Source organism: Rhineura floridana, chromosome 4, assembly GCF_030035675.1.
Source record: "Rhineura floridana isolate rRhiFlo1 chromosome 4, rRhiFlo1.hap2, whole genome shotgun sequence".
NCBI lineage: Eukaryota > Metazoa > Chordata > Lepidosauria > Squamata > Rhineuridae > Rhineura > Rhineura floridana.
In genome coordinates this window covers 83,786,336-83,808,651 of record NC_084483.1, presented here as the reverse complement: position 1 = coordinate 83,808,651, position 22,316 = coordinate 83,786,336, and the positions used below count along the sequence as shown (strand labels likewise).

Here is a 22,316-nt window from a genome sequence, read left to right as displayed (position 1 = left end):
CTTTCTTTTTAAAATTATTAGGGAATGCTTCCTTTGGCAGGCAGCTAGGATGGCATGTGTTTGGCTCTAGTTATAGACTTGGTGCCAAACTTTAGCTTGCTTCAGAGGCCAGCCTGTCTTTCTAAGGTGATTGGGAATGGCTGGAATGAGCTGAGTCACAACACTCTAGCCCAGAAAACCAGAACGATGAGCAAGGATGGAATGACTGACAGGGAGCTCATTGGCAAAAGGAGAGCCAAGACTTTCTGCTAGAATTTTCCACAAGCCCTGACACAGATTGAGGGCTTTACGCCAATACAAATGGTGACTAATAATAGAGGTAGGTTTCAAAACAACATTAAGTATTAAACTAAATTGTCTTCTGTGGTGGACAATTATTACAAATAATTATTACAAATAATTCGGTGATACTTCCGCTTCTATGAATGATTATTGTGAAAATTTCCTTCAAACCAGACCAAAAACTCTCTTATAGCATCTTAAATATAATGCTGAAATTATTTGTTTTAAATAATTGTGAAAAACATTACTATCTATAATTCTAATATTAGATGGTACACAACCAGAGTTATCTTTGTCATTTCAGCCTTTTTCCTTGTTTTACCTAAGCACTTGTTTAACAGAAGGAGCTGTAAGTTTTCCCTATTTGCTGGCAATGAGTTAACAGCAGTCAATACTATGTGAGTAAAGCTGCAATCCTATCCCTACTTACCTCGGAGTAAGCCCTATTGACTTCAATAGGACTTACTTCTGAATAGATATAGTCAGGACTGCATTGTAAGTCAGCACTACCCCCCCTTTATATAACAGCGTAGAGCAGGAATGGGGAACCTCCGGCCTGTGGGCCAAACTTGGTCTACCAGACCTCCCCATTTGGCTCATGAGGCCATTTTTGGAAAGCCACATCCACCCACCCTACATGATGTTAGGTGTTGGGACGGTAAGGGTGGGGCTTCAAAGGAATAATTGGGAGTTTAAAGTGAGCTCCTGACTAGTCCTTTGCTGGAGCAAGGCACACTTCCACCTGCCCATCAGCTGATAGGTGGTGGGAGCATGCCTTGCTCAAGGAGGAGGAAGCTGTTTCCATTCAGTGGAAACTGCTTGTCCTTTACAGCAGAGGTTCAAATAGCAGTGCAGGCCTATTTGAGAGTCCTTTCCAAAACATTCCCATGCTGCTCTATAACCCTTCTGATTTTTATGAGATGGTTTTCAGAGGTTCAAAGAGCAGCATGGGGATGTTTGAAAGCCTTTTGTAAATATCCCCATGCTGCTCCTTAAATCTTAGAAAATCAGAGTTAAATAGCAGCGTGGAGATGTTTACAAAGGGCTGTTTGAAAGCCCTGTGCTGTGCTTTGTAGTCCTAACTATTGGTGCTTCAAAGCGCAGTATCACCTGATGTCACTATGATGTCAGGTGATGGACAGGTGGGCACCCCCACCCACCTGTCAAATTTGGCCTGTCAGAAGTCAAGGCCAGAAAACGTTCCTCACTTCTGGAGTACAGAATTCTTTACAGTCTCTCTCTTTTTTAGTGCACACTTTTGGAGAAAGAAAAAATTGTTAACTATGGGGTTTGGTCCAGATATTTAGAATATGAACTTAGTTCCCTAACAACTTAGGAGTCATCTCTGTTATATTTTTGGCGCCTTCTGAAAACGTTCCTCTTTCAACAAGCCTTTTAAGTTGAGACCTATCCCAGTCTGAGTTTGTGTTGGAATTGCTTTTTAATATGTTTTTTTTAAAACAATATGTTTTTTAACCCTTTTTAAAAGATGTTTTAAAAACTTTTTTTTAAAAATTGTTTTTAAAGTTGTTTTGTTTTGGTGTATTTTAAGGTCTGTTTTTATTATGTTCTGCTGTGTTTTTAGCGCTTGTTTTCTGCCCTGGGCTCCTGCTGGGAGGAAGGGCGGGATATAAATCAAATAATATAAATAAATAAATAAGTAAATAAAATGCCAATGTCCATCTCCCTGGAAATGTCAACGCACATCCACAGAAAGCAGGGTGGGGGGACTGTGTGTGTGTATAAATAAACATTAGTTGACACATGTAAATAACTTCTGAAGGCAAAATCCCTGTTCACAAAGGTATTATTTTTTAAAAGTGGAGCCACAATTGCCCTTGAGAGTGGTGGAATGCAATGATGTATCATTGCCTTCCCACCCTGAGGGAGACAGTATGGCAAAAAAGATGGCTGTCCTCCTGGACCCATAAGGACAGATATCTTTTTTCTCATATAATATCACCTCCTGTGGCCCTCAGGGGCACTTGCAGATCCATTTTCAATGTGTGTGGCAGGGGCCATGCTTTCTAGCTGTTTCAGATGGTAAGTGCCTGTTGAAGAGAAAAATGTGTATAGTCAACATTCGGACTGGAGTTTGGTGAATGTGTAAGTTTTAGTCTGCACATTAGTCCTGGAGTGCATCCCTAACTGCAAGCAAGTGAATATGTCAGCTTTGAAGAATACCTTGAAAACATTAGTTAGATAATTAAATATAAATGATTCTTTCAAAGTATTTTGACAGGCATTTAATAAGTACTTCTTGTTCCGGACATTTCTGACAAACCCCTAAAAGAAAGTTTTCCAAATCTTATATTCATCCTGACTAATGGATGCCGAATAATAAGATATTAAATATTATAGTTCTTAAACACGGATTTTGATAATTCTGCAGACTGAAAATGTCAGTCATGGATAACAGGCAATCAAGAAAAAATATTTTATTTTATTTATTAAATTGATATCCCATCCTTCCTCCCAGGCATTTATTTTGGTGAGTGTTTATTTTTTCCTGCAACTGACCATTTACATACCAGTTACCTTTGGTATCCCTATGCAAACATTCTTCATATCTGTCAAACTGGGTAGCTGAAATGGATGAAAGGAGTCCTGCACTGTGGTTGAATCTTTTGCATCATGGCCACCAAGAACACCTGAAAAAAGCAAAAAGGGTCACGAGCTACAGAAAAGAAAGAATCACTGAACTAAACTAGATTTGAGAATCGTCTAGGGAGATGGGTATAATGATTATACCTAACACAGTGGCTGCATCGTCCACACATCTGGTTAAAATGCCTGGCACGTCCATAGAGTTCACAAGTGGAATGAGACCATGACGGGAAACCAGGCCATACGTTGGTTTCAAACCAACAACTCCACAGTGTGAGGCTGGATTTCTTGTAGATCCTCCTGTATCAGACCCCAGTGCCCTAAGGTTGAAGAACAAATAATGGCAGTCAGGATTCAGGAGCAAACTCCACATCACATCCCAGTTTGCTCTGCTTTTATATCTGTGTAAGAATGTAAGAAGACTCCTGCTGGATCAGACCAAAGACCCATGTAGTCCAGTATCCTGTTCTCACAGTGGCCCACAAGATGCCTATGGGAAGCCCAGAAGCAATCATACATCTCCATTAGACAATCTTGTTTTTACAGAAACAAGATATCACTACCGAGCAATCACTTCTAAACCTTTTCCAATGCAGAGATACATCTGCAATTAATCATAATAAATAAAAATAATAATAAGCACATATGCAATTCATCATAAGTGCTTAGTCTAAGAACAACACACAAATGAGCATTAATGCTGTCCGCCTGTGCCTAGTTTGAACATGGCTCTTTAATCTGTAATATCTGCTTGCCAGAAATAAATTCAACAGTTGCAGTTTTCATGTTATGCACTTTTTCTCTTCATGGATCTACAGTAGATTACTCCCTTCCATGCAGTTAAATAAAAGGTCCCTTTCCAGATCAGGGGCAGAGAATGGTCTGTACATGATATGGTTCAAAGGGATTTGGTCCTCAGAAACACCTTGATGGGAGATCACCTAGGAACCTTATGATGCTCTGAGTTCCTTGGAAAAAGAGTGAGCTGTAAGGATATAATAACAAGACCCAGACAGAATCTTTCCTGACTAAAAAGCTTACTGCTGCAAAAAATTCAGTACAAATATATTAAAATGTTCTAATAAATACTCTGACCTTTAGATTAAAAACATAGTGGTCTTATCCAGTTCAAATTAAACAATTTGAAGGCCTATTGTTTAAAATGGAAAGGTTAATTATATGCTTAGATCTCTATCATGAAGACAAATATTATTATTATTAATATTATTTATTTAATTTGTATCCCACCCTTTCTCCCAGCAGGAGCCCAGGGAGGCAAACAAGGCACTAAAAACACTTTAAAACATCATAAAAATAAATCTTAAAATACATTAAGACAAAATAGCATTAAAACATTTTAAAAAAGGGTTAAAAACATTATTAAAAAACATATTAAATAGGACTTCAAAGCTGGATTATCCCTTAAAGTTTTTCAAAAGTAAGTTTCTTTACAAAAAGTAAAAGAAAAAGAAAGAATGCAGCAATGTCAGCATAGCTAGGTTATGTAGAATAAATCCAGTATCTGAATTATTAGCCCACAGTGATGTGAACACATAAAAAGGTGCCTTGCTGTAAGGGACGAGGTGCTGTAGATTTCATTCAGTCAAAGTTCCTTCTGTTTGTGTTTGTGGTTTAGCTGTTGGAAAAATTGTTGATCCCCCAGAACTTATCAAAGAGAGGAATGTAAGAGGATTTCAGCATCCTCTCTTAGTCCTTATTGCCACAATAACTTCTTTATGAGCAGCACAAAATGCCCACATAGAGAGGACAGAAAATTGTTTAGAATGACATGATTTAAGTCAGCCTTTCGGACATAAAAAAATTAGGGGCTTTCCACCAACCTTGCTAATCTTTTATCAAGTCTTGTCCTACCTATTGAGAATAGTTAATAAATGATCTAATCAGGGACTGTGTTGCTCCTAGGATTTGAACAGCACTTAGTGCCACTAAACAAATGCTACAAAGTTGCATTATGATGCTTTTAATTAAACTATTATTAAAAAGCCTCTTACACACAGCATGTGAAAGACGATATGGCAGCAGCGCTGCCTCCAGAGCTTCCTCCCGTTATCAACCAGCTGGTGTCTTCATTTTGAGCACTGAAGTTTTGCACACACTTTTCTCTGTACTGCCGTGAGTAACTCCAGGGGTTTCTCACAGGTCCAAATGCTCCATCTGTACTTCCAGAGCTAAGATGAAAAAATCATGGGGGAAAAAGACATGGTTTATTAATTCAGCTATATATTTAACAAACTTTTCATTTCTCTTTTCTTGCTCTAAAACAAAAAGGAAAATCAGTTGCCACTCTAAACTCTGCTCTCCAGAAAAATCTGGGAAAATCTGTTTGAAATATTAGACAGCTGCTGCCAGTCAGGACAGGACAGTCTCCCCCAACCTGCTGCCCTCCAGATGTTGTTGGACTCTATCTCCCATCAGCCTCAGCCAGCATAACCTATTGTCAGGAATGATGGGAGTTGTAGTCATCTGGAGGGTACGTGGTTGGGGAAGGCTGGTGTGAACAATATTGAGCTAGATGGACCAAAGGTCTGACTCACTATAAGAGAGCTTTTCCGTGTTCCTATGTCTCTGCAGTCTGAAGGAAATTTCACCCATAAAACATGTGACCTAATTTGTATGGTTGCAAAGATAGGTTTGAAACCGTGTGACCAATGCATGCTTAAAATCTCAGAAGCAAGACGAAGGCTGAGGGCTCTGAGCTTCAGTGTCCAACAATACTCCTGGCTCATCGTCATGGTAAATACTCTTGACTATGTAGTCAAACAAGTGAAGCAACATAGCAGGCATCCAATAGCTTAAAAATATTGAACTCAACTTACCCCATGGCAAATTCATCTAGGTTTGTTTTTCCAACAAGCACGGCTCCTTGATCCAGCAATTTTTGAACTACCGTTGCATTGTAAGGGGGGATATAACCTGAAAAATGAAAATATTGGATTGGCTAAAGACCATAGCTTTCTGTAACTTTATGACATTTTACTGCAGTTGATGGAGTTTGCTTATTTTAGTATGTTTGTATTCCATTCTTCAGCCAAACAGCTCTCAGGAGAATTCACAATGAAATACTTAACAACAATAAAATCCAAGATTTAAACCAATACAACAAATACACATCAAGTAACACATCATTGGCTGGCAGCAGTAGCTGGGAGGAACCAGCCACACATATAAAGTCAGAGCACCCTAGCGAGGGAGCCTGCTCCACGAGCTAGAGGGAGCCCCAGCTGACAAAGCGTCAAGGCCCCAGCTGACAAAGCGTCAAGGCGAGTTCGGCAGCAGGGCGAGGAGGCCAGGGCCCCCCACTCTGCCCGTCTGTTCCCTGACCTCAACTAAACCGCAGTCTCCAACCCATTGACGTAATAAACCTTAAACAAAACTATGCAGGTAAGAAGCCAGCAGGGGTGTGGGGGCTTTCCAGTGTTTTGCACCACCTGCAGCATGTACGACTATCTGCCTGTTGGACAGAAGTCGTGGGTATGCTCTCGGTGCAATGAGCTCCTGGCTGTCCGGGAACGACTTCATTTCCTTGAGGCCAAGGTGGCGGACCTGGAAAAGCTGAGAGAGGCAGAGAGGTGTGTGGAGGAGGCCTTCAGGGACGTTATAGCTGTGTCCCACTCCAACGATGATAGCTCTCCTGCTATCATGGAGAACGATGGTCTCGGGGAAGGAGAGCATCCAGCTGAGGAAGAGGGAAACGATCCCTTAGAAGGGACCCATTCCTTGGGGGATGAGCAGCTATCCTCTCGTGCCGAGGATATATCTCCAGGGGGTGGAGGGATCCTTGTAGTGGGTGATTCGATCATTAGGAACATAGACAGTGGGGTGTGTGATGGGCGTGTAGACCGCAAGGTGTTTTGCCTGCCTGGTGCGAAGGTTGCGGATATCGCCCGTCGTTTAGATAGTTTGGTAGACAGTGCTGGGAAGGAGTCAGTGGTCGTGGTGCACGTTGGCACCAACGACATGGGGAAATGCAGCCGTGAGGTCCTGGAAGCAAAATTTAGGTTGCTAGGTAGGATGCTGAAAGCCAGGACCTCCAAGGTGGCTTTCTCTGAAATGCTACCGGTTCCACGCGCAGGACCAGCCAGACAGGCCCAGCTTTGCAGTCTCAATGCGTGGATGAGAGGATGGTGTCGGGTGGAAGGGTTTGGATTTGTTAGGCACTGGGGAACATTTTGGGACAAGCCGGGCCTGTACAAAAGGGACGGGCTCCACTTGAACCAGAATGGAACCAGACTGCTGGCACTTAAAATTAAAAAGGTGGCAGAGCAGCTTTTAAACTGACTGAGGGGGGAAACCCGACAGGAGCTAAGAAAGGTCCGGTTCGGAATAAACCTCCCCCCTGGGATAAAAACCAAAGAAATGATGAAATTTTAAAAGGGGTAGGCCTAGAAGTAGGCATTGTGAGAGCAGGGGCACAGGATATAAATTCAGAAGAGCAAAATTACCACAGGCCTAACCACAAGTGCCAAAGACACTTGAAGAGAGACACTGCTTACAAGTGCCTGTACGCTAATGCTAGGAGCCTGCGAACCAAGATGGGAGAACTGGAGTGCTTGGTCTTAGAGGAGAGCATTGATATAGTGAGCATAACGGAGACCTGGTGGAATAAAAACGGTTATCCCTGGATATAAACTATATCGGAAGGACAGGGAAGGACGTATTGGTGGCGGAGTCGCTCTATACGTGAAAGAAGGCATTGAATCCAGCAAGCTCGAAACCCCAAAAGAGGCAGACTCCTCCACAGAATCGCTGTGGGTGGTGATACCATGCCCTAGGAGGGACTTAATACTGGGAACGATCTATCGTCCCCCTGATCAAAATGCTCAGGGAGACCTTGAGATGAGATATGAAATTGAGGAAGCATCCAAACTAGGAAATGTGGTAGTAATGGGTGACTTCAACTACCCGGACATAGACTGGCTGCATATGTGTTCCAGTCATGACAAAGAAGCAAAGTTTCTAGATATTCTAAATGACTATTCCCTAGACCAGTTGGTCATGGAACCGACCAGAGGGATGGCAACCCTGGACTTAATCCTCAGTGGGGACCGGGACCTGGTGCGAGATGTAAGTGTTGTTGAACCGATTGGGAGCAGTGACCACAGTGCTATTAAATTAAACATACATGTAACTGGCCAATTGCCAAGAAAATCCAACACGGTCACATTTGACTTCAAAAGAGGAAACTTCACAAAAATGAGGGGATTGGTAAAAAGAAAGCTGAAAAACAAAGTCCAGAGGGTCACATCACTTGAAAATGCTTGGAAGTTGTTTAAAAACACTATATTAGAAGCTCAACTGGAGTGCATACCGCAGATCAGAAAAGGTACCGCCAGGGCCAAGAAGATGCCAGCATGGTTAACGAGCAAAGTCAAGGAAGCTCTTAGAGGCAAAAAGTCTTCCTTCAAAAAATGGAAGTCTTGTCCAAATGAAGAAAATAAAAAAGAACACAAACTCTGGCAAAAGAAATGCAAGAAGACAATAAGGGATGCTAAAAAAGAATTTGAGGAGCACATTGCTAAGAACATAAAAACCAACAACAAAAAATTCTATAAATACATTCAAAGCAGGAGACCATCTAGGGAGACGATTGGACCCTTGGATGATAAGGGAGTCAAAGGTGTACTAAAGAACGATAAGGAGATTGCAGAGAAGCTAAATGAATTCTTTGCATCTGTCTTCACAGTGGAAGATATAGGGCAGATCCCTGAACCTGAACTAACATTTGCAGGAAGGGATTCTGAGGAACTGAGACAAATAGTGGTAACGAGAGAGGAAGTTCTAAGCTTAATGGACAATATAAAAACTGACAAATCACCGGGCCTGGATGGCATCCACCCGAGAGTTCTCAAAGAACTCAAATGTGAAATTGCTGATCTGCTAACTAAAATATGTAACTTGTCCCTTGGGTCCTCCTCCGTGCCTGAGGACTGGATAGTGGCAAATGTAACACCAATATTCAAAAAGGGATCCAGAGGGGATCCCGGAAATTACAGGCCAGTTAGCTTAACTTCTGTCCCTGGAAAACTGGTAGAAAGTATGATTAAAGCTAGATTAACTAAGCACATAGAAGAACAAGCCTTGCTGAAGCAGAGCCAGCATGGCTTCTGCAAGGGAAAGTCCTGTCTCAGTAACCTATTAGAATTCTTTGAGAGTGTCAACAAGCATATAGATAGAGGTGATCCAGTGGACATAGTATACTTAGACTTTCAAAAAGCGTTTGACAAGGTACCTCACCAAAGGCTTCTGAGGAAGCTTAGCAGTCATGGAATAAGAGGAGAGGTCCTCTTGTGGATAAGGAATTGGTTAAGAAGCAGAAAGCAGAGAGTAGGAATCAACGGACAGTTCTCCCAATGGAGGGCTGTAGAAAGTGGAGTCCCTCAAGGATCGGTATTGGGACCTGTACTTTTCAACTTGTTCATTAATGACCTAGAATTAGGAGTGAGCAGTGAAGTGGCCAAGTTTGCTGATGACACTAAATTGTTCAGGGTTGTTAAAACAAAAAGGGATTGCGAAGAGCTCCAAAAAGACCTCTCCAAACTGAGTGAATGGGCAGGAAAATGGCAAATGCAATTCAATATAAACAAGTGTAAAATTATGCATATTGGAGCAAAAAATCTTAATTTCACATATACGCTCATGGGGTCTGAACTGGCGGTGACCGACCAGGAGAGAGACCTCGGGGTTGTAGTGGACAGCACGATGAAAATGTCGACCCAGTGTGCGGCAGCTGTGAAAAAGGCAAATTCCATGCTAGCGATAATTAGGAAAGGTATTGAAAATAAAACAGCCGATATCATAATGCCATTGTATAAATCTATGGTGCGGCCACATTTGGAATACTGTGTACAGTTCTGGTCGCCTCATCTCAAAAGGATATTATAGAGTTGGAAAAGGTTCAGAAGAGGGCAACCAGAATGATCAAGGGGATGGAGCGACTCCCTTACGAGGAAAGGTTGCAGCATTTGGGGCTTTTTAGTTTAGAGAAAAGGCGGGTCAGAGGAGACATGATAGAAGTGTATAAAATTATGCATGGCATTGAGAAAGTGGATAGAGAAAAGTTCTTCTCCCTCTCTCATAATACTAGAACTCGTGGACATTCAAAGAAGCTGAATGTTGGAAGATTCAGGACAGACAAAAGGAAGTACTTCTTTACTCAGCGCATAGTTAAACTATGGAATTTGCTCCCACAAGATGCAGTAATGGCCACCAGCTTGGACGGCTTTAAAAGAAGATTAGACAAATTCATGGAGGACAGGGCTACCAATGGCTACTAGCCATGATGGCTGTGCTCTGCCACCCTAGTCAGAGGCAGCATGCTTCTGAAAACCAGTTGCCGGAAGCCTCAGGAGGGGAGAGTGTTCTTGCACTCGGGTCCTGCTTGCGGGCTTCCCCCAGGCACCTGGGTGGCCACTGTGAGAACGGGATGCTGGACTAGATGGGCCACTGGCCTGATCCAGCAGGCTCTTCTTATGTTCTTATGTTCTTACATCAAAGTCCAGCAAATCAATTATAATAAAAGCAGCAACTCAAATAACACAGATATTTTAAAAGCCTTGGGATAATACAAAGATCTTTACCTGATACCAAACAGACAACCAAGTGAGCCTCTCCAAGATGATTGTTCCATAAACATCCGCCTCCACCAGAAAGGCTCTGGTGACCGTCCACCTCACCTCAGATAGCAGAGATAACCAGAGGAGAGCCTTAGTCAATTATCTAAGCATGTGGGCAGGTTGATATGGGAACAAGCGTTTCTTCAAGTACTCAAGCTGTGTAGGGCTTTAAAGGAAGGTACTAACACTGTGAATTCTGTTTAGAAACAACAACACCAGTGCAGCTCTTTAAGAACTGGTGTAACGCAGTCCCAACATCCAGTCCCAGTTATCAGTCAGCAGCCATATTTTGAACTAAGTTCAGTTTCCGGGCAATCATCAAAGGTAGCTCATATATAACATATTACAATAGTCACTTGTACGTTATCAGTGTATGGATTACTGTTACAGCTACCTTTGTCCAGAATAGGCAGCCTGAGCTCTGCGCCACAGATGTCACTTGAGCCTCCAGTGACAAAGCTGGATCTAGTAGTACCTTCTACTGGCCTCATTCACACTTCACAATAAATCACAGTTTGCTCCTCCCTACCAGTGCACTCCACTAGTGCACAGAAAAAACTGGGCTCCTGCTGGGAGGAAGGGAGGGATATTAATTAATTGATTGATTGATTGATTGATTAAATAAATAAATAAATAAATAAGAAACAAATCATGATTCCTGGCTTAGCATTATTACATCCTAACTGGGGATCATGGTTTGTTTCATTCAAACAAACAGTAAGCTAAGAACAAACCTTGGTTACAGATCACTGTTTGTTTGCAGCAAAATTCCCGGTTCAGACATAATGCTAAGCCAGGGATTGTGGTTTATTACTCCCATGCACTAGCAGCAAGGAGCAAAGAGAGTGAGATTGGCACTGGGCCAAACTGGGCCACTGAGAACCTAATTTAAACTGGGCCACTGAGAACCTAATTCTTCACTTAGGTTTTATGTTTCTGTCATGCAAGTCAACTATGTGCAATTTCTTATTCAGAGAGATTTACATTGTAAGAGATTTCCTAAATGCAGAGGGATTTTCACCACTGAATATGCTCTAGCTTGTAAGCTTGATTAGTTAGGTGAGGACACAAGTTTTTGTCTAACAAAGAAATTAGAGAAGCTAGCAGGTGTGCCAATAAAAGAAAGTGTGCTTTGGTCCATTGGATTTAGAAACCAAGAGGTTATTGAGCATGCGTAAAGAACATGATCACTCTTCCCAGGATGCCAGAGTAACAAGCTGAAGAGATAACTGGAGAAATTTTACCCGTCTGGACTAAAGCAACAAGTCCAAGGCTGCAATCTAATACATGTCTATGCAGAAGCTCCGTTGTGTTCAATGGGGCTTACTCCTAGGTAAGTGTATATGGGATTTCGGCCCGAGGGTGTAATTTGAGATTGGACTGTTCAGAGTCCAGAAAGAGGCATTGGATATCCTGACATATGGAACAACTCAGCTGACTACTAACAGGTCAAACCTCTGAAAGTGCAAAGCTCTTCATTGATGTACAGCACAGCCATATGCATGTTTACTTGGGAGTAAGGCCCACTTTGTAAACTGGGACTTACATCTGCTAGTGCTTAGGATGGAACCTTAAGCTTACATCAGCAGGCTTCCACATGTTCGTTTGCCATGGCAAGTGTGCTGCCATTCTTTCTGCCAACCTTTCACCAAGATGAGCAGGGATTGTCCCAGCATTTGAACAGTGTTCCCTGTTCCCTTACTGGCTCCAGAGTTAGGAGGAAGGCTTAAAGTTTGGGCTGCTGCACTACTAAGATGGAGAAGTGGCAGCATGTTCCTTGGTTGTCATTCCAAGGGGACTCAAGGGGACCCAGAGGGGCTTAGCTGCACAGTGGCCAAAGCAACAAACCACTTGAAAAGTTAAAACTGGATGAAGGACCAAAGGATTGTCCCTGACCTTGTGCAGCATGAAATGAGTGACAAGCAGACAGGCAGGTTCCCAACAGCCACAATCTTAGGCTTGCCTGCCAAAAGTTCTGGACCCCTGTACACCAGGCTTGTAAAAAGTCACACAACTGGTTGCTTATGGTTTGCAAATATCACTAGAGGTGACCAGGCTGGAATAGTTAATGTAAAGTTTTTATTGTTTATTAGATTTATATCTCGCCCTTCCTCTCAGTAGGAGCCCAGGGCGGCAAACAAAAGCACTAAAAGCACTCTAAAGCATCATAAAAACAGATCTTAAAATACATTAAAAATACATTCTTAAAAACATTTTTTTAAAAAGCTTGAAAAACATTTTTAAAAAAGCTTTAAAAACGTATTAAAAACAATTCCAACATAGATGCAGACTAGGATAAGGTCTCCACTTAAAAGGCTTCTTGAAAGAGGAAGGTCTTTGGTAGGCGCTGAAAAGATAACAGAGATGGTGCCTGTTTAATACTTAAGGGGAGGGAATTCCAAAGGCTAGGTGCCACTACACTAAAAGTCTGCTTCCCATGTTGTATAGAACGGGTCTCCTGATAAGATGGTGTCTGCAGGAGGCCCTCACCTGCAGAGCACAGTGATCGACTGGGTATATAAGGGGTAAGACGGTCTTTCAGGTATCCTGGTTCTAAGCTGTATAAGGCTTTGTACACCAAAACTAGAACCTTGAACTTAGCCCGGTAGCTAATAGGTAGCTAGTGCAATTCTTTTAACAGAGGGGTGACATGTTGGCGATACCCTGCCACAGTGAGCAGTCATGCCGCCGCATTTTGCATCAGCTGCAGCTTCTGGACCAACCTCAAGGGCAGACCCACACAGAGTGCATTACAGTAATCCAGCCTGGAGGTTACCAGTGCATGGACAACAGTGAGAAAGAGAGCTGTTATTTCTAGGCTACCTAATATGCCACATATAACTAACAAAAATCTGTAGGCAGGTGGATTATCAAATTCTTTTTGTGAACAGATAAAGTGAATGGGTTATATCCAATGAAATCATCCTGTTAGAGCAGGACTTCCACCTGCACAACAGGACTTCCTCCCACTGCGCCCCCCCGTTCTGGATTCCCCCTAACCCCTCCAGAGCAGATTTGGGAGGGGCTGTGGTGGAAGAGGACGCCCTTGTGCTAATTTTGTTAGATGTAATCCAGTTTTTTATATATATAGATTTATCCATGCTATGTGGACTTATAAGTATTTGTCAAAAGAAGTACGAGAGAATATTTTAAAAAGCATTTCATTGTTGTTTTTATATTCCACATCATCAATAATATATATTGGTGAACAGAAATACATAGATATTTACTACTAGATCTCTGGGAGATTTACAACAAATCAACAAGGATTTCTGATTCCTATTTGTCTAAAAATACCAACAACTAAAAAGCTTCTCCCTCAAATTAGTTTGCTGAAAAACAATTGCTCGAGTGGGGGACACAGAATTGATTTTTTGCTTGAAAGCACTTGCAAGGTTGATTCTGGTATTGATCAAAATGCCTGAGCTGAACCAAGGAACTTGGCTGCTTAATTCTTAGTGTATTTCTGTCCACCTGAGCCACTATTTTGCACCTTGCTCTAACTAGTGAACCTCAAGAGTTCTACTAAAAAAGTAAAAGCCTGAAGAAGTCTGTCTGCCCCCGGAGTAAATGGCGATTGTGGAATATTAAATTAATTTTAAGATTCAACCCTATTTTTTTTTTACTTCATGTAAGAAACAATTTTTAATTTTAAAATGGTGATTATGATGTTGCCATTCTTATACAATTAATATTATGATTCATCTAGTAATGTTTTATTGCGCTAAATATAAAGATCTTTTTGTGCTTTTGAATAGGTAGGCCAGGGATGGGGAACCTCAGACCGAGGGGTCAAAGACAGTCCTCCATGTCTATCTAGCTCTTGAGACTCACCCTACATCACACTCCCTTCCCAGCCACATCTCCTCTCCACAGGCCTTGCTCCTCACCAGCCCTGCTTCACACCTTCCTTGAGTATTGTTGCCTGGCTGGAACTCTGAGAAGGCTTTTTGATTGCCTGGAGAGAGGGTGAAGAGGTACGTGTGAGAGTGTGCAGAAAGCAGCCTGTTGTTCAAAGGTCAAATTTACATTTGTTGCTCTGCCCACTTTTGCCTATGGCCCTACCCACTAGTTGCATGTGGTCCCTGGAAGGCTGCCCAGATGGAAACATGACCCTAGGGGTGAAAACAGTTCCCCATCCCTGATATAGGCAATTATGTGATTTTATATATTAGTATTTTTCTCTTTTTGGTGTATGCCATGTATTTTACCATTAGTCCCAGTTTGTATGGGTTATTACTGAAAAGTCAACATATATAGTTATGGAAGGAACAAAAGGGAACAGGCACCAAACTGGGGACAAAAAGGAGAGGCAAGCTCTGGTGCCATGTAAAATTTATGGTAGTGCTCTACGCGTTTTGGAAATACTTTCCTTCCTCAGGAGTTAAAAACATTCAAACAAACTCAAATTAATGTTGTGGAGACAACACCATGGTCTCAAACATAGCAGAGTACTGTTAGAGACCACATTCTGTATAAATCACTTAAAAAACTTTTTAATTTCCCCCCCAATATGATATATCCCTGATCATTAACATCAGCCTGGCATCTTATAAAACCACACTATATGGCTCAAATTGAACAAAATCTTGTACTAGCCATTACAAAGCAGCTTGAACATAAAACATAATAGCTAGTACAAGATTAGGTTTTATAAGATGCCAGGCTGATGTTAATGATCAGGGATATATCATAATGAATTTTTTTAAAATGTTTTTAAAGTGATTTATACAGAATGTGGTCTCTAAAAGTACTGTTATGTTTAAGACCATGGTGTTGTCTCCATGACATTAATTTGAGTTTGTTTGAATGTTTTTAGCTCCTGAGGAAGGAAAGTATTTCTGAAACGCGTAGAGCACTACAATATATATAGTTATGGCACATATTTCATTCTTCTGTGGTATGGTGGTGTATTTTTTATTTGTTTCAATATAGTACATTAATAAGATTATATGCTTGCTTCCACAGATGCCAGAGAGAAGCCACTTCTCAAAACTGTATTGTGTTTTGGCACCACTGACAATTCTCCTCTCTTTATTACTTGTCCCACAAAGCTTAAGCTTATAGTACAGTAGGAGTACAGTAATAGTACAGTAGGAGTCTAGTAGCATTTTCAAAGCCTATACAATGATGTGCTCTGTAGAAATAGCAGACAAGTATGGGGTTTTGTATATATTGGCAGTGACCCAGTAAGATGATTAACAGGTAATATGACAGGTGCCTGCCTGTTTCCAATTTACCATATTTCTTTGCTAACTTGTAAACTGTTATTGAGGTTCCCCGCAACTTTAAAAAACAGTGATGGTGGAAAGGGGGAGGAACCAAGTTTTTTTTTAAAAGCTTCAAGTGAATCAATGGATCCAGTCAGTGCCTTTGGACCTGTAGATTACAGTCTCTGTTTTTGTGCCTGTTCCACATGGCTATCTGAAGTGGTTTATGCTTGAACCTTTCGCCTACTAATTTAATAATACCAAAGATTACTATGGCTAATTGCAAGACTTTGTATTCACAGTTTTATATGAAACTAGAGCAGATTATGTATGAAAACTGCAATTGTTTCCCTTTGCACTTCTACATTTTTAAAAATTACTTGTGGCTACTGTCATATATCAGAGAAGAAAGATAATCATCAAATGATGCTTTTACTAACGAAGCCAGAATTCTTACAATATTATGCAGGTCTTAACTTCCATATACTATTTTACAGACAATTTAACTTAAAACATATTTGTACAAGAAACCCAAGACACAGGTATAATGCATTTTAACAACATGAGTTCCTCATAACAGTTCATGAAAATATGCTACAGTCTTAGGGTTGAGATGCAACTCTCTGCATTATGTATTAATGTGTTCTGGGTTCAGGCCTGGTTATGGGACTGGATCTGCCTTGGTCGCCCTGATGGATGACCTTATTGGAAGAAGGACAGGGGGAATGCGAACCTCTTACCCTTACTTGATCTTTCAGCGGCTTTTGATACAATTGACCATGGTATCCTTCTAGACCAACTTGGTGAGATGGGTATCGGAGGCACTGTTTTACAGTGGTTCTGATCCTATCTCCAAGGTCGTTTTCAGAGAATAGCATTGGGTGACTGTCTTTCGGCCCCCTGGCAGCTGTGCTATGGGGTGCCGCAGGGTATCATCTTGTCCCCCGTGCTATATGAAGCCCTTGGGAGCGGTCATTAGGAGATTTGGGGCGAGGTGTCAGCAGTACGCTGACAATACCCAGCTCTGTTTCTCTGTAACATTTGAATTGGGAGAGGCCCTGCAAGCCCTGGACCGCTGCCTGGATTCAGTGGTGGGCTGGATGAGGGCCAATAAACTGAGTCTGAATCCTAGCAAGATGGAGGAGCTGTGGGTTGGTGGCTCCCGAGTTCAGATAATTAGTCAGTTGCCTGCTTTGGATGTGGTTGTACTCCCTCTGAAAGAGCAGGTATGTAGTCTGGGGGTGCTCCTGGATCCATCTTTGTCACTAGAGGCCCAGGTGACCTCAGTGGCTAGGAGTGCCTTTTACCAGCTTCGGCTGGTAAGATAGCTGCGGCTGTTTCTGGACCGGAATAGCCTGACCACTGTTGGGCATGCACTGGTAACCTCTAGGCTGGATTACTGTAATGCGCTCTATGTGGGGCTGCCCTTGAAGTTGGTCTGGAAGCTGCAGCTGGTGCAAAATACGGCAGCAAAACTGCTCACTGGGCAGGGTATTGCCAACATGTCAGGCCACTGCTGAAAGAACTGCACTGGCTACCCATTTGGTACCGGGCCAAGTTCAAGGTTCTTGTTTTGGTGTACAAAGCCCTATACAGCTTGGGACCAGGATACCTGAAAGACCGTCTTATCCCTTATATACCCAGTCGATCACTGCGCTCTGCAGGTGAGGGCCTCCTGCAGATATCATCTTATCAGGAGGTCTGTTCTCCACAACATCGGAAATGGACCTTTAGTGTGGCAGCACCTACCCTGTGGAACTCCCTACCCTTAAATATTAGACAGACACCATCTCTGTTATCTTTTCGGCGCCTATTGAAGACCTTCCTCTTTCAGCAAGTCTTTTAAGTTGAGACCTTATCCCAGTCTGCATCTGTGCTGGAATTGCTTTTTAATATGTTTTTAAACTTTTTTTTTTAAAAAAATGTTTTTAACTGTTTTTTTTAATATGTCTTGAAAGTTTTTAAAAATGTTTTTAAAGATGTTGTGTTTTAATGCATTTTAAAGTTTGTTTTTATGATGTTTTAAAGTGTTTTTAGTGCTTTTTGTTTGCCACCCTGGGCTCCTGCTGGGAGGAAGGGCGGCATATAAATCAAATAATAAATAAATAAATAATGTATTATTAAAAGTGTTTTGGAAACAAATGAAAAAAATGGACCATTGGTCTCACCTGAAGGGTGATTTTCCCTATGAATCCGGACATCACAGCGGGTATTAGCTCCACCTATCGTGCGAAGGCAAGAATGTCTTTGAAGTCAAGACTAGGGGCGTCAGGCCCCTCCCACTCTCCAGTTCATTCGCAGCGAGTCTAAGGAGAGATATCTAAAAATACAAGAACAAGGCCAACAGGCCTGGCAGCAGGAAAATAACACAATAGTACCATGCATAGTAACATGACTCCAACATAGCGGTGTAACAGAACTAGAAGTCTTGACTTCACTCTTAAATTTAAATATAATAGCGTAACAGTAATATAGAACACATTAGAAAATATATAGTCATCCTCCAACTGGGAGGGTCGTGATGTCCGGACTCATAGGAAAATCACCCTTCAGGTGAGACCAATGGTCCATTTTCCCTATGAGTCCGGCCATCACAGCGGGATGTACCAAAGCAGCCCATACAGGGTGGGACCGGATGCTAATCCTCATTAAGAACCTGTTGCAACACTCGTCTGCCAAAAGATGCGTCAGCAGTGGCATAGCGATCAATTTTATAATGTCTTATAAACGAGTGTGGGGTAGACCAGACTGCAGCCCTACAAATATCGGCAACAGGACCATTAGTGGCAAAAGCAGCCGAAGTGGCAGCTGACCTGGTAGAATGAGCCGTTATACTAGCTGGAACTAACAGCTTCAGAGACTCATATGCTAAAGTAATACATGCCCTCTACCAACGGGATAAGGTAGGATTGGATACTTTATGCCCCATAAACCTTGGATGAAAGGATACAAACAGAGACTCTGTTCGTCGAATCTCTTGGGTCCTAGACAGGTAGGTCTTGAGAGCCCTCCAGACATCTAACGAATGCCAAGACTTCTCGAGAGGATGGGTAGGATTCGGGCAAAAGGAAGGCAAAACAATGTCCTGGTTGCAATGAAAAACTGAATCGACCTTGGGACGAAAGGAAGGATCAGTCTTCAGCACAACAGAGTCCTTATGGAAGACGCAGAGGTGTCGAACAGAAGACAATGCGCCCAACTCCGAAACGCGTCTGGCAGATGTGATTGCGATCAGAAACAAGACCTTGAAGGACAGCATACGTAGGGGCACAGTCCTGATGGGTTCAAACGGAGGGCGTTGCAAAGCCTGCAGAACTTTCGGCAAACTCCATGAGGGAAACCGATGGACAACAGCCGGAGAGCGAAGGGCGACTCCCCTCAAAAAACGTTTGATGAACGGATGTGAGGAAATAGGAGCTCCAGGAGAGGACACTGAGAGAATGGACGACAGAGTGGACGCATGTCGACGTAGAGTGTTGGGTCAAAGTCCCATCATAAAGCCGCTATGGAGAAATTGCAGCACCTGATGCACAGTGGCCTGGGATGGATCATGGTGGTGGGACTGACACCACTTGGAGAAAGCCACCCAGGTATGTTGATAAATACGAGTAGTGGATGGTCTTCTCGAGGCCAAAATAATATCAATCACAGCGTCAGACAGTCCAGCTGACCTCAAATGTCCCTGTTCAAACGCCTCGCTGTTAGATTGAGCCAAGTAGGGTCCTGGTGCAGTACTGGACCCTGGGATAGGAGGTCTGGCCTGATTGGAAGTGTCCAAGGATCCATCATCGACATTGCCAGAAGATCTGAGAACCACGGTCGGCGTGGCCAAAATGGTGCTATCAGAACCAGCTGTGCCCTCTCGGCTCACGCCTTCCTCAAGGTTTTGGCTAACAATGGTATGGGAGGAAAGGCGTACAAGAGACCGTCCGGCTACGGTATTGTCAGAGCATCCATTGCTTCCGCTGTTGAATCCAGGTATCGGGCAAGGTACCTGGGAAGCTGGCAATTGCGACTGGAGGCAAACAGGTCGATTGAGCATTGCCGAACCGACTCTGAAGATGATGGAAAATGGCTGAGTGAAGTTTCCATTCCCCCGGAAACACCTGTTGTCTGCTGAGCCAGTCTGCTGTCACATTCCAAATCCGTCTGAGATGTTCTGCTTTCAGGGATTGTAGATGTTGTTCTGCACAGACGAAGGTGAGGGAGGGTAAGTCCTGCAGAGGACGAGACCTGGTGCCCCCGTCTGTTCAAATGTGATTTTACACGCGTGTTGTCCGTTCGAATGAGGACATGGTCCAAAGGGAACAGAGACTGAAAATGAATTAGAGCTAAATGTACAGCTTTCAGCTCCAGCCAGTTGATGCTTTGAGTCTGCTCCGTGGTGGACCAAACCCCCTGAACGTACTGGGAGTTGCAGTGGGCTCCCCAGTCTAGGAGGCTGGCATCTGTGGTTACAACAGATCTGTGTGGTTCTCTGAACGGCGTGCCCTTGGAGAGGTGTTGGGACCTCGTCCACCAGCGGAATGATAGGCGCAGTGCGGGGATCAAGCGAACTTTGCAATGGTTGGAGCTCGCAATGTCCTGTTGAAAGGGCAGTAAAGTCCATTGCAGATGCCGAGTGTGGGCTCGAGCCCATGGCACAATATGGATTGTAGAAATGAACATTCCGAGCGCCCTGGCTAGAAGCATGACGTCTGCTGATATTTGTTACATCAGGGACCTTGCGATGCTTGTGATGGCAGTGATGCGATCTGGAGCCAGGAATACCATTGCCTGCAGGGTATCCAACATTGCCCCTAGATGTAGTAGGCGTTGGGTTGGTTAGAGATGGCTTTTGTCAACGTTGACAAGCCAGCCGTAGGTCTCTGCCCTGGAAGCGTCGGTTCCAGGAGCCCCTGGATGAATTGGGGTCATAGAATCTGACATTGTGGCCTCGTCCTCCTGGCCGCGTTCCTCGAAAGGGCTGGTTAGTACGGAAGGAAGGAAAGCACCTGGAAGGCCTATGGTCGATGTTCTGGACAATGGCCAGAACCGGTTTGTGGGCGTCTTTGGGATCAACCAGCACTGCCTTTAGAGCTTCCTTGCCGAAGAGTAATGATCCAGAGTAAGGAGACCTGGCCAGATTCATTCTGGCCGCTGAATCAGCCTGCCAGTGGCGAAGCCAGAGGGTCCCTCGAGCGACTATCTGAGCCGTCATGGCTCGTGCCCCCAAATGAGTGGCATCCAAGGTGGCATCGGGCACAAAAGCTGCTGTCTTACGCAACTGTACCAATGACCTTCTGAGGGCGACAGGATCAGGGTTAGTGTCCTCTAGAAGACCATCCAGCCACATCATAGCTGCTCTGTAGAAAATGGAGGCTGAAGCGGAGGCACGCGTGGATAGGGCAGTGGCCTCGTGGTTTTTGCGGAGGGTGAAGTCTATTCGACGCTCAGTAGTGTCCTTTAGTTGGGATTCCCCTTCCCTGGGCAAAAGGGATCGTGAAACGAGGCGAGCGATTGGTTCGTCTATGCCAGGGACGTGTAACTTGGTGGCAAAGTCCGGAGCTAGGGCGTAAAGCCTGTCAGCCAGGTTCTGGAAGTGGCGAGATTGAAATGGTTGAGCCCATTCTTCAGATACCAATTTGGCAATTGGGTCTGGCACCGGGATGTAGTGTTCAATAAGTGCAGGAGATTTGAGAACCTTGGCCCCTTTGATGGCTGGTGCGGAAGAAGTTGAAGGCGCAGTCTGTAGACCAAGGGTATTAACTACCCTGCGTGCCAGGGGCTGATAGTCTGAGGCATTAAACAAGCGATACGATGTATCCTCCTCATGATCTGAATCGTCGCTCCAGTCATCTCCTTCAACGTGGTCAGTGAAGGTTGACTCCTCCGCATACGAGGCTTCGTCAATACATCTGCCTCTGGCTATATCGAAGGGATTTGGTGAGCAGGAAGGATGAGCTTCATGACACGCACGTTGGTCCATGTTGAGTTGAGGTATGGCCGGAACTTGTGGTAGTGACTGCATTTGGGTGATAAATGCCAGCATGGCTTGAAGTTGGGAGAAGAAATCAGGGGACAGCTGCAGCCCGGTTGTGGCGGATGTTTGTGCCTGAGCCGGTATTGGAGCAGATGTTTGGGGCGGTAAAACGGAGGGAGGCTGGTTAGGTGAAAGCTGAGTGGAAAAGCCAGCAAAAACCTCCTCGTCAGAGAAAGCAGCAGGGGAATGAAGTATATCGTTTATGTGTGCCTGAGTTGCTGTGGTAGTGGTGGTGGTTGGCACAGAGGCATAGCGTGGCCGCTTTGGTTTGTTATGGCTGGAAATATGTTTTGTCTTAGCCATTACTTTAACATGCTTAGACTTAGTCACCTTGGAGTGTTGTGGCTGGGCTGTTTGTGACATGCCTGGCTGATCTGGCATCATATTGGCTGATTGCGACATGCCTGGCTGTTCTGCCATCTTATATTAACTTGGGTGCAGTACACTGCCACGGAGGGGGCAGGATGTAAAGACCCGAACTGGCACAGCGTACGACCACGGAGGGGGTAGAATACACTGGCAGATGGCTAAGTGCACTGCCACAGAGGGGGCAGAATGCAC

The 22,316-nt window shown here is 43.6% G+C and overlaps 1 protein-coding gene across 2 annotated transcripts in view; it reads right to left on the bottom strand.

Annotated features, from left to right (window-relative positions):
- QRSL1 (glutaminyl-tRNA amidotransferase subunit QRSL1) overlaps positions 1–22,316 on the bottom strand; it is a 45,995-nt gene that overhangs the window by 12,977 nt on the left and 10,702 nt on the right. The window contains exons 4-8 of one of the 2 annotated variants that reach the window (XR_009762216.1): positions 10,488–10,583; positions 5,727–5,823; positions 4,902–5,078; positions 3,034–3,209; positions 2,821–2,933 (exon numbers count right to left, since the gene is read on the bottom strand). Coding sequence is in view for 1 of the 2 variants with exons in the window: in XM_061623499.1 (XP_061479483.1) it covers positions 2,821–2,933; positions 3,034–3,209; positions 4,902–5,078; positions 5,727–5,823 (563 nt within the window). In the remaining variant the exon portion in view is untranslated. The remainder of the gene's footprint in view (positions 1–2,820; positions 2,934–3,033; positions 3,210–4,901; positions 5,079–5,726; positions 5,824–10,487; positions 10,584–22,316) is intronic. The other variant, XM_061623499.1, reaches the window with a different exon arrangement.